This window comes from Perognathus longimembris, chromosome 21, assembly GCF_023159225.1.
Source record: "Perognathus longimembris pacificus isolate PPM17 chromosome 21, ASM2315922v1, whole genome shotgun sequence".
Taxonomy (NCBI): domain Eukaryota; kingdom Metazoa; phylum Chordata; class Mammalia; order Rodentia; family Heteromyidae; genus Perognathus; species Perognathus longimembris.
In genome coordinates, this window is record NC_063181.1 from 14,908,018 (window position 1) to 14,922,944 (window position 14,927).

The following is a 14,927-nucleotide window of genomic DNA, read 5'->3' on the forward strand; positions in this document are numbered from 1 at the left end:
AGAAGTAGTCATGGGGACTAGTGTTTCTTGGAACATAACTTTGGGACATGCTAGTTTAGGTCTTATTAGCTCTTATGCTATTGCTCTACTAGTGTTAGCAAGCCTTCTCCCCCAATAGCAAATTATTCTTAAATAAGTCACATATTGCAGTGATTTTTATCTTCTTATTCCCTAAAATTAATAAAGCAGCACTGAACTTGGCTTTATTAATCTCTAATCAATCTCTTAACTAAAGAGAGAAACTGAATTCTTCTTTTTTAAGGAAATTACTTTGTTAATGAAGTTATTACTTTGTCTCTACATTTTACCACTTAGGCCTTATAAATTTGTAACTTTCCTCATACTTTCAGAGCTTACTGTAAGTGATGTTAACTAAATCATTCTACTTAATTGGATAGAAAACTGTGTCAGAATGGTGTTACTGTATTTAAATAACTGCCAAGGTTTTCACATTCCTTACCTCCAACTATAACACTGAGTCAATTGACAGCATTATTTATTATTATTGTTATTATTAAACCTCAACTACTTAAGTTGAGGAATATCCATTGAATGACTGAATGTTCCTTATATGGAGTATAGTTTCTGAGTTTGGAGTGGAAGGGGGAGTTATTCCTATGGTCTGAAAAATTTTCATTTATGGATCAGTCTGTTATTTTTATAACATAGTAAGAAAAGATGGATAGAGAACCTATTTCTGCCTTTTTTATCCTCTGGCCTCCCTACTTCCCTGCCCCTCATCCTGAGGTTCTGTTTTCTAAGAGACATAGATAAGGCCCACTGCTTTGAAACCCAATGATATTCTTGAGGAAGGCAGAATATTCAAAGGCAAGTTTAACAGGGAAGTTGATTTATCCAGATCACCAAGGCAATGTCAATTATCATGAAGAATTTATCTTTTTTTCTCCATAATTTAGTCTTTTCACTTTTTTCTTAATTTTATATTGCCACCTGGTTTAGCTGCAATTGAATTTACTAACTTCCATTATGAAGCCGGTAACCAGACATAAATTTTAATAACTAAAAGTAGTCTTTAGTTTCAGGTATTCTTTTTTTTTTGGCCAGTCCTGGGCCTTGGACTCAGGGCCTGAGCACTGTCCCTGGCTTCTTCCCGCTCAAGGCTAGCACTCTGCCACTTGAGCCACAGCGCCGCTTCTGGCCGTTTTCTGCATATGTGGTGCTGGGGAATCGAACCTAGGGCCTCGTGTATCCGAGGCAGGCACTCTTGCCACTAGGCTATATCCCCAGCCCCTAGTTTCAGGTATTCTTAATAAGACAGTTTACGACTATTACTTTTGGCATGTAAGTTGAGAAATAATTTAGAAAAGAATGTAATTTTTAAGAAAAAATGGTGGCTTCTATTCATAAATGTGTTTTGTAAGTTTAAGAAATGCCACTCAGTTCCTGTTATTGAGAAATTTTGTTTTATTATATATTTAATACATATTGCCTTAATTTGACTCAAAATAATATAAATCCAAGGGATTTATGTCTCCTGTAAGCATCAAAGCTAAGCTTTCCTCCACTGCTAAAGTAGATCTAAATGGTAGTGACTATGTTGTGACAACTTAGAAATTAGAAAAATGTGTTCCCCTAAGGGACCACTGGGAACTAATTTCTAAATTCAGCCATTTAGAGCTGTGTCATTATTAAGTTTCTTTTATACTTTGTGTTATAGTCATCTTCATTCTGAACGATCTGATTTCTAAGCTTCTTGATTTTTAATTTGAAAACAACACTTACCAATATTTCTTTTGAAGTCAGTTGAGGATGTGTCAAGGGAACCTAGAGTTTTAAAAATCATTTCTAGTTTTCTAACATTCATGACAAGCATTCTTATGTTCGTTTTTGTTTTCTCTCATTCTTTATCATTATTATTGGAACCTCTTTTGATTTAATTTCTCACACAGTTATTAGCATAATAATCTGTTTCAGGATTGTCTTGGGGATCATCACAAAGAAGAACATTTTAGAGCATCTCGAGCAACTAAAGCAGCACGTGGACCCCTTGGTGATTAGATGTATCAGATCTCCTCACTAGACACCTTAGAAGTCAGGAGGCATGAAACTTGTGAACTGTTCAGTTCTCTCCCAGATACCTGCTGAACAAAAAAATACTACCATGCTGACAATTATATTTGTGTTTGATCAGATGTCTGTGAGATCAATTTAGATACTTATAAAATTCCATTCATAGAAAGTGAGCAGAATTTAACATCTCATCAAAAATCATCAGTTACAATTTAAGAATTACAAAAGTTTGGTGGTTGAATGAGGAAATGTTGGACATGCTTTAAAGTATAAAATTGTGACAGATCTGACTAACCTAGCCTATTCACCGGTCTCAGAAGACTCCTGACTGGTTATAAATGTCTGTTCTATCATCCCCAACCCCTTTTTCTTTTTTGCTTCCTAATTTGTGGCTGTCTTGTGGTGGACCTAAGCTCTTAAGTGATCTTAACTGAGCTTAGCAATTAGAATTGCAGACAATTAGATTTTTAATGGGCACACTAACTACAGCATTGTGTATATATCTGTGATTGTGACATTGGTTCTTTTTTTCTGCTATCCCCTGCATATTTTCAAAGTCAGAATGTGTGTCCTGCCATTTCATTTAGTGAACTGTATATAGATCATGTTTGTGCCCCTTTTGTATGTTTCTAGAATGCTGTAAGCAGCTTTAGGGTCAAATTTATTTGTACTAACAGGCTTTATGTCTTAGTGGTTACATGACTACATATAAATTTTGATTTATCTTACCATATAACAAAAAATGCCTGGCTTTAGTGATTAGTGCCTGAAATTAATTTGGCCCTGCAATTATTATATCTAAATGAAATCTATCCCGTTTGCTTAAGTACGACAACTGATTATGTGTTGCTGTTGTATGCTAATATTTCACAAGTGTTTCATGCATCCTTATTTATAAAACTACTAACCAGAATAATATAATAGCTACTCATTCATTCTGCTTTCTGCTTCACTTATAATCCTTTAGGACTATTTCTTGTTCTTTTTTTTAACCTGTTTTTAATGTAACCATTAATAACTAAGACTTTCATAAAAGCACTGTCTTTGGGGGTGGGGCAAAATAAAAGGGAAAACACTAAAACTACTAGAAATCTCAATTGTATTACAAATTTATTCTTAGGGTTCTGAAGTTCTGAAGTTTAGGAGTGACATTTTGTGTTGTTCATTATATATACATATATATGTATATATATCTGAATTGTATGCTTTCATGAATATTCTGCATACAACTAGACAATCCTTAAATTATTTCTGAAAAGTTGGTTAGTTTTGATTAAACAAAATGAATTGAAAGGATTGAATTTTGTTTCCTTCATATGCTAGGAGTGAATTTTCCTTCTCAAATGGGATTGATATCACTTCGTATCCACACACCATCCCAGCTTTTGTTGCTTTTTTTGTTGGCATACATTAATCAAAAATAGCTCTTTCAATAAGGCATGCAGTCCTCAGAGTCGCAGTGGAAAAACCCTTATACTCTGAGTGACCATGTACTTTTTGTATCAAAGAATAGTTGCTGGATAATTTCATTGTCTTTACTAATAGAAAATATAAAATCAGACCGCTTGCTTTGCTCTATTCCTGTCAACAAAAAGGATTTGTCTATAGACGTAGCTTCTCTTTTTCTTTTCCTTCTTATTTTAACAGCACCTTTCTGTTCCCTTTCAGACGCCTCCTTGGCATTATAACAAAAAAAGATATCCTCCGTCATATGGCCCAGACGGCAAACCAAGACCCCGCTTCAATAATGTTCAACTGAACCTTGTAGAGGAGGAGAGAGAAGAAACAGAAGAGGAAGTTCATTTGTTGAATAGCACAACTCTATAACAAGGGGGAGTCGTCCACATTTTTTTCTTCTTTAACAAAGGAAATATTAAGGCCGAGCATTTGCAACATGGTTTGCAAATAATGCTGGTGAAATGGAGGAGTTGTCTGGGGAGGGAAAAAGAGAAGAGAGGAAAGGAGTGAAGTATTTCCCGTCTAACTGAGATGAGCAAACCACCCACCTCCTGTTGTTCCGCATTGGATGTGTTTGCCGGCAATATGCCATGATGGTGCAGGCCTGAGCCTCAGTGGAGATGAATGACCTGAGTTCACAAGCACCTGGCCTGTTGATCCAACATCTCAAAGACTGTTCTCAGTCCCTATTTCTGGAGGGATTACTTTGAATTGAGCCATCGATAAGACTGCAAGGTCTTGCCCCTCCCTTTGTTTTTTTAAAAAAAATCTGAACTGTTCTGTTTAATTCATGAATTGTATAGTTAAACATTACCTTTCTACATTCCAAAAGAGCTTTTATTTCTCTCTCTCTCTCCTCTGCTATAACAAAGCCTCTTTTAAATTGGTGTACCCTTTTGAAGCAGTCCTTTCTCATATTGAGATGTACTGTGATTATAGAGGTTTCATCACAAGAAGGGTGTGTTTCTTGTGCCATTAACCATGTAGTTTTTACCATCACTGAAGGCTTGGAACAGTACACACACCACATCAAAGGCTGGCCAAACAGGTAAAATCTTGACTGAAGTGTGAAGGAAATCTCCCAGCTGGTATGCTGTGTGATTCAGAATCAAAAACTGTGACTTTAAAGGATAAGCAGTTTTATTTTTTTCCTCGCAGACTTATGGAAAATGTGACCTGGTCTTATGCAAATTTTCTATTTCTAAAACTACTACTATGGTATACAAGTGCTGCTCAGCACAACTTAACAGTGCTGCTGCTGTAGCAGTAGAGAAGGAAGTGTTCTGTTGAGCTGTATCTGGTATTAATTGCATGATAAAACACTGGAATTTTTTTCTTGAAATTAGCTAAGTCATTTTCTTTCTTCAAGATCCATTGCTGACACTGAAGATGAATTGTAATTCATAACTTGCACTAAATGTATATTTCTTTCCTTAAAATTTACCATTCTTATTTATATTTTTATGGATTAAAATTTATAAAATACAGATCAGTTAATATCGCACTTAAATAATTTTACCTTTTTAATGTGATTTTTATACACTAATTCAGACTTACAAATATGGAGAGATGAACAAAGTTTACAACGGAAGCAAGTGTTTAGAAGAGGCGGTTACTTCTCTGATCTAGGTGTGCATAAATCTTTATCTGACCTCTCACTGCCATCTCCTGGATTGTCTTCTGACCTGTCCATTTTGACCTACAAACTGGAAAGTCGAAAATACCACAAATTACTCGACAGATTAAAACCCAAAAGTTAGTGTTACAAGTTTTTCTAGAAAACCAAACAAAAAAGGAAGAAAATAAATTGCAAAGGTAGTCATTAAAATTCTCATCTCATAACTTTTCATCTCTGGGTAGATCATATTAATTTTTGAAGTGTTCCATAGTGATTTGAATAGCCACGTTGCACATTAAAATTGTACTAGAGTTATGTTTAGAATGTTTTTTGTTTTAGATGTGTTTAATCATGGTAATTCACTATTGGCAAAGGCAGTTGTTACTCAAAGGACTGGCCTAAATATCCTGTGATTGTGCATTTTTGATAGGCAAATGAATTTTTGCAGACAGACATTTTCTGAAACATTAACTGGCAATGAGCCATTTTTACATTTTGAAAGATGCTTCACTTCCTAGTTAATAATATGCCTGTAGCATCTATAAAACCACATAAGATCTGTGTGATCTTGAAGACTTTTAAGATCATGAAGCCATATTAGTGATTGAAAGTTGAGCAAATTTTGTGAATTTTAGGAATTTTGTGAAACATTCTTACCTGTGCTATCTGCCAAAAATTAGTATATTATCCTCATTATTTACTTCTTTTGGCAGATTTCAAGTCTTTGCCACAGGCTTTTCAAAGTTATTTTGGATATCCAAAGTGAGGATTTCTAAATGATAGTTCTGTATATCTTCAACTTTTATTTGTAGAGCACTCCTAGACTATGAACTCCTTAGCATGGTTGACAGAAAACAATCCTCTGAGTTTTAAGCCTTCAAAGGAGAAACTAGTGTTTTCGCAGAGTTGCATACATAAAATTGCATATGGACTTTGCCCCAAATTTTCCTTTTAAATTTAGACCCTGCTTTCATTGCCCATCTTTCATCAGAGACTGACATTTCAGGGTGGATATTAAAGCATAAATGTTCTTTGGTATATTTCTATTTCTGATATCTTACTGCTGAAAGTGCCGTATTTTTAATGCATTCTGAGGTTTTCTTTCATACTACCATCTGTTCCATTCTTCCTTTTGATATATTGAGGTTTATCTGCTTTTCAACCAAGTGATGAACTAGTGGAGACCATAAAATACATGTGCCTAGCTAATTGGCAAACTAATTGACCAATATAATAAATGTAGCGCCTTATTTGAGTACCCTCTTTGAGAAGGTATGATGAGAATGGGCAAGAGTGTCAGCATTTCTTCCTCTTAATAATTGTTTTCAGTTTTGGTTCATGAAGAATGCTTAGTTTGTTAATCTGTGATGTTGCCTAGAGCTGTATTTATCTGTTTTTATTTATATTAGTGTAGTAAAGCTGCATATCATTACAGTAAAAATGATTACTGTGATGAGTTAATCAGAAAATCTATTAAAATCTATATGACAATGTGTGGTTTGGCCTTTAATTAACCTGTAACAGCCCTTCCTCTGAACTGCTGGCTACACTAGATAATAGTGTAGGCCAATATGTCTGACACACAGTCAGCCTCAAAAAAGTGATCATTATAATGTGCTCCTCAGGTTACAAAGCCATTTCTGTATTTCATTTAAAAAATACAAACAAAAACAAGAAGCCTGAGAAGAACAGCCTGTGCACAACAGCAAGTTGCACAAATGTGTCAACAGTAGGCTCTTGTAATCCCCATGTCAGTGAAACTAAGTCTGCAGAATTATTTCAGTTTGGTCACTTTCAAAAGCGTCATTTTTTTAAAAAGAGAAAAACATGTGCACGAAGAGAAAGAGAACAGGTTAAATGATTTACTTGCTATAAAACTACCTTGGAAATTTTCTAAAAGAATTGCCTCAAAAGAGGGTGATAAATGGAACATTTGAATGAAATTTCAGTCTTAATATTAAATGTTTAATGAGGAAAACACTAAAAATCCAAGATCTTTTGTCATTCATTAGTTCATTCATTGAGTATTTATTGAACTTAGCTGGGGGTTAGGCACTAAATTCAGTGTTTTTGAAATTTACAGCTGCTTGATCCTGAGAAGATTCAGGTAAGGAGTTGGCAAGGTTTAGAATGTAGGGGTGATTATAATGGGAAAGTGAACCTAAAGCCTGAGTGAAGAAAGAAGCAAGAATGGAATGAATAGAATGGGCTGCTAGTAAAAAAAAAAAAAGAAAAAAAGAGATGAAAAGACAAATGATACTTAGAATGCCTTCAAATGCTTGTAATTTAGGTTAGTGAGGTTTTTTCTTATTGATATCAACTGGTGTAGGTCATTGAAAGTCAATGAACTGAGAGGTCAGGGTATTGGATTGACACATCAGTACTAAACAAGAATCTTGCTAGAATAGTTTAAGCCAATACAGTGTGTTTGAGCTAGTGTGAGGGACTTATGTCCTTGCTGAGTAGTTTATATAGCAGCATCTCATTCATCTTTTTCATAATAACCCTTCATTTTCCTTGGGTGTTTCAGTCTGGGCATACAAATCCTTGAGACTTACTCCATTCAGCCAGCAAAAAGCTGGAACTGGAAGTGTCGCTCAGGTAGAGTGGCAGCTGTGTGAGAAAGCTAAGTATGAGGTCTTGAGTTCAAGCCCTAGAGCTCTATGTGTGTAATCCTCACCCCCCCCCCCCAAAAAAAAGCTTACAACCTAACTGGGGAGACAAGACTGCATTGTACTTACACCATGTATTTTTAAAAGTAAATCTGCTTTACAGAGCCAGCTGGCAGCTGACAAAGTAGGAGCTCTGAAAAACCACTGACTATTCAATAAATGTTCTTTGGGTGAATCTATGCGGGTTAAACCAGACAACCTGAGATCTTTTCTAGCCTGAACCTTATAAACAGATGAAACAAAGCTTCTTGGAGGCTCTTTTGCATGATCCAACAAATTTTGTATGTCATTGTTTGCACTTAGCTTTTAAGATGAAAGATTCTTTTTGTTGTTGTTGTTGTTTTGCCAGTCCTGGGGGCTTGGACTCAGGGCCTGAGCACTGTCCCTGGCTTCTTTTTGCTCAAGGCTAGCACTCTGCCACTTGAGCCACAGCGCCACTTCTGGCCATTTTCTATATATGTGGTGCTGGGGAATCGAACCCAGGGTCTCATGTATATGAGGCAGGCACTCTTGCCACTAGGCCATATCCCCAGCCCCTTAAGGTGAAAGATTCTTGTCAGGTAAGTTTAAGGAGAATCTGAACCTGGTAAATCACAGCTACCCACTGGTTTGTACCAAAAATGAATTTCAGAAGAAAACTAAAACCTAGATGATACACAATACCACTTACTATATTAGCATACCTGCTTTCTATGAATTAGTAAATCACAGACTCCAAGTCTAAAGAAGAAATGTTTTAAGGCCTGGGGACTGCTAACTGGGAGAGTATGCATGAGTTACTTGGAGATACCTATAAAATGCACTTAAAAGGCCTGGGGTCATCTACACTAGCCATGGTTATGTGAGTTTCCACATAAGCTTACTTATCCCGTGTCCCTCTTTATCCAACTCCAGTCCTTAAAGCAACAGCTGTTTTAAGTCAAAACTTCCTGTACCGTCCATACAATAAATATAGGTTGGAAATCCCATAAATGAGTCTTGGAACCAGAATTTGGCCATATTTTCATAGATCTACTTCATCAGTTGAGCACCCCTTGTCCTGAAACTAAAATGCTTCAGGATTCAAAACTTTTCAGCATCCTATCAGTACTCAAAAATTTTTGACTTGAGAATTAACAGAGGGCACCCTGAAAGTAGGTAAGAGTCTAGTTCTCCAAATACAATGGACAGTGTGACTACCCATAACATGCAGGGTGTCACCAATCAGATAAGGTCACTTTATTGCAAACAAAAGAAAGGCCAGAATAGCCTGTCCATTTTTAGTAAATATTTCCATTTATTTTCCGTGTTCCTTAAAAACAACCCCCCATAAGTCTGATATAGCATTTAAAAATATACACCAAACAGAACAAACCCTCATTTATCCTGCAAGTTGGTCAATGTTTTCTTTACTTCTGTTTGCCAGATGATCTTCAATAATTTCTGCAAACAGATTCCTCTTCAGCAGATTATATGCAAGAGGTAAAAGCTGGCCAGCGACTTTATGAAAATACTGAAAGAAAAGAATATAACATTAAACACGAAAAAGCAGATGCCTTAAGAGTTAGGAGATAATACAATGAAATGGTCCTTGTTTGCAAAACCTACTTTGCTCATATTAACTAGTTTCTCAACTGACAATGACTTTGGGACAGGCAGTTGGTACTGAAATACCTTGAAGGAAATCCAGAAGAAAACATTTAAATTCTCATCTCTAATTTTATCAACTTAAAAAAAAATCCTCAACTATGTTCTCATTATCTTTTCTTTTTCTTCAGTATATTTCCACTAGTTAAGACATTAAGCTTTATTCTTTGGAATACTGAATGTCACCGTCATTCTCCTGTATTTCTATTTTTCCCCTAACATAGAAACACGTCCTGTTGAGGGTTATACCCTAGGTGTATTGCATAATTTTTACGATGCTATTGCATATATGTATAGTATATAGTAATTGGCAATAAAACATTTTTGGTAACAGTAACCATTCATCATTTAACGTCAAGTATTGTGCTTTAAATCTATTCCAATACTTATAATTCTCACAAGTTTCCTATTTAACTGGTTCACATAAAGCCTCTACTTATTTGTGGGCTAAATCTTTTCTGGCACTCTCCTGACTGCTGTCATTCTGGCTGTTAAAAGTTGTTGTTTTTTTTTTTTCAATCTTTTACTGATAACAACTATATATGTGGCAAGCAGAGAAAGGCAGGGCAATAGGGTTTCAGAATGTGTTCTGACCAAAAGCATCACCTGCTAAGTTGTAAGAAATGCAAATTCTCAAGACCCACCCAGAGCTCAAAACCATGGATGGGAAGCAGAGAACATGGGAAAACATACTGGAACAACGGTTGTTGATGACTTTGATGCCCACTAGAGTTAGCTACTGCATTAATCTTGCTTCTCAGCATGGTCTTGCGAAGTGTCACATCTCAGACTGAAGAATCATATTTTCAACTTAACTAGCTCCAACTAATTCCTAAACACTTCACAGTTTGGAGATTATTGATTTAGACCCTGAGTCTAGATCAAATTGCCTTTGTGAACTTGGGTAAGATGTTCTATCTATTTGTGACTCAGTTACAAATTACCTTAAATGAGATATTGTGCAAGTGTGCACATGAGCAGACATTTTATAGGTAAAGAAATAGATACAAAGATGTTGGAAAAGTTACACAGGTGGGGAAGATAAGATTTTAAAACCAGCCTAGCTCCAGAAGCATGTTATAGGACTCATACTGTTGTCTTTATTTAATGAGGGAAATAATGATACACTATCATCATACATACACACATATATATATATAAAATTCTCCACCTCCCTCCCCTGCCAATACCAACATTTGAGCTTAGGGCCTTGTGCTTGCTTAGCTTTGCTTGCTCGACTGGCTCTGTGTCACTTAAATACTTCCAGCTCAGCCTTTGCTAGTTTGGAGATGGAGTCTGATAGATTTTGCCCAGGCTGGCCAGAATAAATGGAATCGGATAGGCACAGTGGTCATGTTTATAATCCAAGATATTTGGGAGTTCAAGGCCATCCTGGGCAAAAAAAAAGGTCTGTGATTCCCCCATCTTAAAAAACAAACTGGGCGTATTGGAATATGCCTGTCATCCCAGCTATATGGAGTGACATAAAGTTGGAAGACTGAAGTCCAGGCTGGCCCACGCAAGAAAACAGACTAAAATAAGGTTGAAAGCCATACTCCCAATTATGGCTCCAGTGGCAGAGAACTTGACTAACAAAGTGCAAAGTCCTGAATTCAACCCCAAATTTTAAAACAAAAGGAACATATACATGCTCAATATTCACATCATAAATGACTTACTTCTATCATATGTCTAATGGGTAAATACACTTTAATGTAAACCTGAAGGAAATAATCTTGGTTATTCACCTTCATCAGAATAAAAGATAAATTTCAAATATATTTTTAGACAATCTACTTAGAAAAATCACTTCAAAAAGTACACTTTGAAATAGAAGATAGATCCATATACTTGTATCCATGTAACACACATTTGTATATGGAAATGTATGTGCATTTGCTGTAGCAGGTGGGAGGCAGTTTTACTCACATGTGAACCATAGCAAAAGAGGTCCATTCCCAATTCAAGCCCCATGCCATAATCACATTCATCATTAGCAAACTGTACAAAGGTCATCATTTCCTGAATAGGAGCAAATGCCTTTAGTCTGTCTTCATCATTTGCAGCCTCAACAATTGTCTTGCAAATTTTCTTAAGGTCAGCTGAAAGAAATTGATATAAAGGGGTCGTTATAATTAGGGCATAACCACTGATTGATTGATTGATAGTCCTGGAGCTTGAACTCAGGGCCTGAGCACTGGTCCCTGAGTTTTTTAGCCTAAGACTAGCACTCATCACTTGAACCACAGCTCTACTTCTAGATTTCTTTTTTCTCAAAGTTAATTGGATTAGTCTCATAGGCTTTCCTGACTGGGCTGGGTTTGAACCATGATCCTAGGATCTAAGGCTCCTTAGTAAACTAGGATTACAGGTGTGAGCTATTGGTGCCTGGCAAAGGTATAAGCATTTTAAAAGGCAAAAAGATTCTATGTGGGTTTTTCCCTCATTTTTTCTTCTAACTGACAAATCTGCCATGCTGCAATTTTTTTCTACTTAGGATTCAAGCATAAAAGTTTGTGTTAGCAAAGTGTGAGTATTTCACAGTAATTATTGAAGTCAAGAGTTTTGTTTTGTTTTGTTTTGTTTTTGAGAAAAGAGTCTCACCATGTAATCCAGAATGGCCTTGAACTAAGGATTCTCCTGCCTTAACTTCCTGAGAGCTGCAGTCATTATTTCAGACCTGCTCAAGTATGCTAGTCTAGGAATCAGTAAACTATGATCAAGCCTGGCTCACTTCATTTTGAACTACCTTCAAAAAAGGAATGATTTGTGTTTACAAATGGTTGGAAAACATAAATGTGTGGCAAATACTGTGTGTAGCCCACAAAGTAAAAAACACTTGCTATAGGGTCCTGTCTAGAAAGCTGGCCAACTTCTCAACCAGACTATTAGGAGTTGAATTAAAAAAAATGAATAGAGGGCTGGGGATATGGCCTAGTGGCAAGAGTGCTTGCCTCGTATACATGAGGCCCTGGGTTCGATTCCCCAGCACCACATATACAGAAAATGGCCAGAAGTGGTGCTGTGGCTCAAGTGGCAGAGTGCTAGCCTTGAGCAAAAAGAAGCCAGGGACAGTGCTCAGGCCCTGAGTCCAAGCCCCAGGACTGGCCAAAAAAAAAAAAAAAATGAATAGACCCAAGTTTACTGGTAATTTTTGTTTATCTGTCCTACTTTATTTTTTAAAAAATTATGAAAACTAGAGCTGAGTGCTGGTGGCTCATGCCTAAATCCTAGCTACTTGGGAGGCTGAGATCTAATGATCATGGTTGAGATCCAGCCCAGGCAGGAAAGTCTGTGAGACTGTTATTGCCAATTAACGACCAGAAAACAAAGCTATGGCTTAAAGTGGTAGAGCTCTAGCCTTGAGCAAAAGAGGTTGGCCTAGGCCCTCAGTTCATGTCCTGCCACTGCCAAAACAAAACAAAAACCAGGCACTTGTGAATTAAAAACAAAAAGGCAACAATATAAAAGATAAGAAATAATTTCCAAATTAAACTAAGCTGGAGAAGTATAGCCATGGCAAAAGTATAGTCTGAAGTTAAGGGTGCAGCTCAGTAGCAAAGCACTTGCCTAGCAAGTGCAACATCCTGGGTTCCATCCCCAGTATTAAAAAAAAAAAAAAAAATCAGTGGCCTAGAAATTCTATTTTGGCCTTCAACATTTTTTTCAGTACTTTCTGAATGCCAGTGCATCCCATCTCAAGATGCAAATAAAACTGAATGTACTAAATATCTAAATAGACTTACTTTTGACAAAGACTGAGTTTGCTCTTTATGGCCAATATAAGGGAAGCTTTCCTATATGTATACACTGGCATATATGCACATGTTTGCATACAAAGTGTATTACCATCTGTTTCAGGGAGCTCTCTGTATCCAACATCATTTTTATCTACTGGAACAACCAGGCCTGCACCATGAAAGGTCTTTGTAACAACCTAAGGGGAAAAAATTAAATTATGGTGAATAGACCAAATAAAATCGAACCCAAGAGAAATACACACACACACACACACACACACACCGAATGCTTCTGGCAAAACATTCAGTGGTATTTTATTAAATGTAAATCTGGACTCTAGGATGAAATTTTAATACTATTTCTTTCCTTTAAAATTAGATAAAATTATAAAACAGTGAAATAAATGTGTGTGTCATTTAGAAGTCTGTACCCTGTTTTGCTATGAAAGAACCCCAGTGCTTAAGCACCTGTTACAGGAAGTAAGTTAGAATAGTAGTCTCCTCTAAGGTAAAAGTATCTTCTAGATAAAAAGCATAGGAACATAAATCTAAAAAGAAAGATGAATTACTTTTTTTGGGGGGGGGGGGCGGATAGCAGGCATTGAACTCTGGGTGCCTTGGGTTTGCTAGACAGGTACAATACCATGCTCACAGTCCTTTTTGTTTCTACTTTTCTAAGAGTCTCACTTTTTGCCAAGGCTGGCCCAGATTGTGATCCTCCTATTTAGGCTTCTCACATGGCTGGGATGACAGAGGTGCTCTGCAGTGCCCAATTTTATAATCCCTTAACTCCAGTGGCATCTCTTCTCCTCCTCTCTTTCCTCCACTTCTCTTTCCCTCCCTCGCTCTCCCACTTCCTTCTACCCTTTCCCATTCTTTAAGACAAGGTCTTAGTACATAGCTCTGACTAGTTGTGTTATGTAGCCCATGTTGGCCTCCAATCTGCCATCCTCCTGCCTCAGTCTTTTCAACATGGGGGTCTCAGGCAAAAATGCTTAGGGGCAGTGCCCAGGCCCTGATTTCAAGCCCTAGGATCAACAAAAAGAGTCTCATAGACTTTCCTGCTCAGGCTGGCTTTGAACTACAATCTTCATATTTCAGCATCCTGAGTAGTTAGGATTAAAGGTATGAACTACCTGCACCAAGTTTATAGTCTTATATCTCTATACTAGAATGTGTGCATGGAATTTAGGATTAAAAGAAAAAAAAACTACAAATATAGTGCTAGAAGAAATAGAAGTACATTTTATAATTCTGTGTTGGAAAGACTTAACAAAATATATATTTTTTAAAGTAAAAACTACAAATATCCAGGAGTTGTAGATTGTAATTGTAATCCCAGTACTTAGGAGGCTGAGACAGGAGGATTTCCAATACAAGGAATGTCCTGGCTCTCATGAAATAGTGATAGGAAAAAAATAGACAGTTACCAACTTGTCTTTCTCATTCAGGGTGAATAAAATACAACAAAAGAATGATATGTGTTTTCAACAGATGATTAACTGTATGATAATTGTTCTTTTAAAAAAGTACCAGTTGTTAGCAAATTATCAGAATCTTCATGATGAGGAGTTAGGATTAAGAACTTAGGAAATCCCTCTATAGGGTGGATGAGTTACTAAGGCATGGCTCAGAAATGGATGAAAAGAATTAAGGTTCATTTTACAGCATTATTTAACCAAAGTTCATTTGTAGAAAATGAACAAATGTATTGGAAAGTGAAGGTAGGCATATACCTAATATGGAAGGGATGCTAAATATGGGAGGTGCAGAGTTAGTTCT

The 14,927-nt window shown here is 36.6% G+C and overlaps 2 protein-coding genes across 10 annotated transcripts in view; one reads left to right on the plus strand and one right to left on the minus strand.

Moving 5' to 3' along the window:
* The window catches only part of Clcn3 (chloride voltage-gated channel 3), a 61,563-nt gene extending 56,292 nt beyond the window's left edge, over positions 1-5,271 (plus strand). For 3 of the 6 annotated variants that reach the window (XM_048330861.1, XM_048330862.1, XM_048330866.1), the window contains 2 exons: positions 1,936-2,011; positions 3,700-5,271. In XM_048330861.1, the coding sequence (XP_048186818.1) occupies positions 1,936-2,011; positions 3,700-3,858 (235 nt within the window). In that variant the 3' untranslated portion in view covers positions 3,859-5,271. Of the gene's footprint in view, positions 1-1,935; positions 2,022-3,699 lie in introns of all 6 variants that reach the window. The other 3 variants (XM_048330864.1, XM_048330865.1, XM_048330863.1) reach the window with 2 other exon arrangements.
* Positions 2,010-14,927, minus strand: part of LOC125339644 (histone PARylation factor 1) — a 30,968-nt gene continuing 18,050 nt past the window's right edge. Inside the window, exons 6-9 of one of the 4 annotated variants that reach the window (XM_048330870.1) lie at positions 13,255-13,342; positions 11,335-11,507; positions 9,134-9,271; positions 2,010-2,102 (exon numbers count right to left, since the gene is read on the minus strand). In XM_048330870.1, the coding sequence (XP_048186827.1) occupies positions 9,140-9,271; positions 11,335-11,507; positions 13,255-13,342 (393 nt within the window). In that variant the 3' untranslated portion in view covers positions 2,010-2,102; positions 9,134-9,139. Of the gene's footprint in view, positions 2,103-4,988; positions 5,196-8,937; positions 9,272-11,334; positions 11,508-13,254; positions 13,343-14,927 lie in introns of those variants that run through there. The other 3 variants (XM_048330871.1, XM_048330869.1, XM_048330868.1) reach the window with 3 other exon arrangements.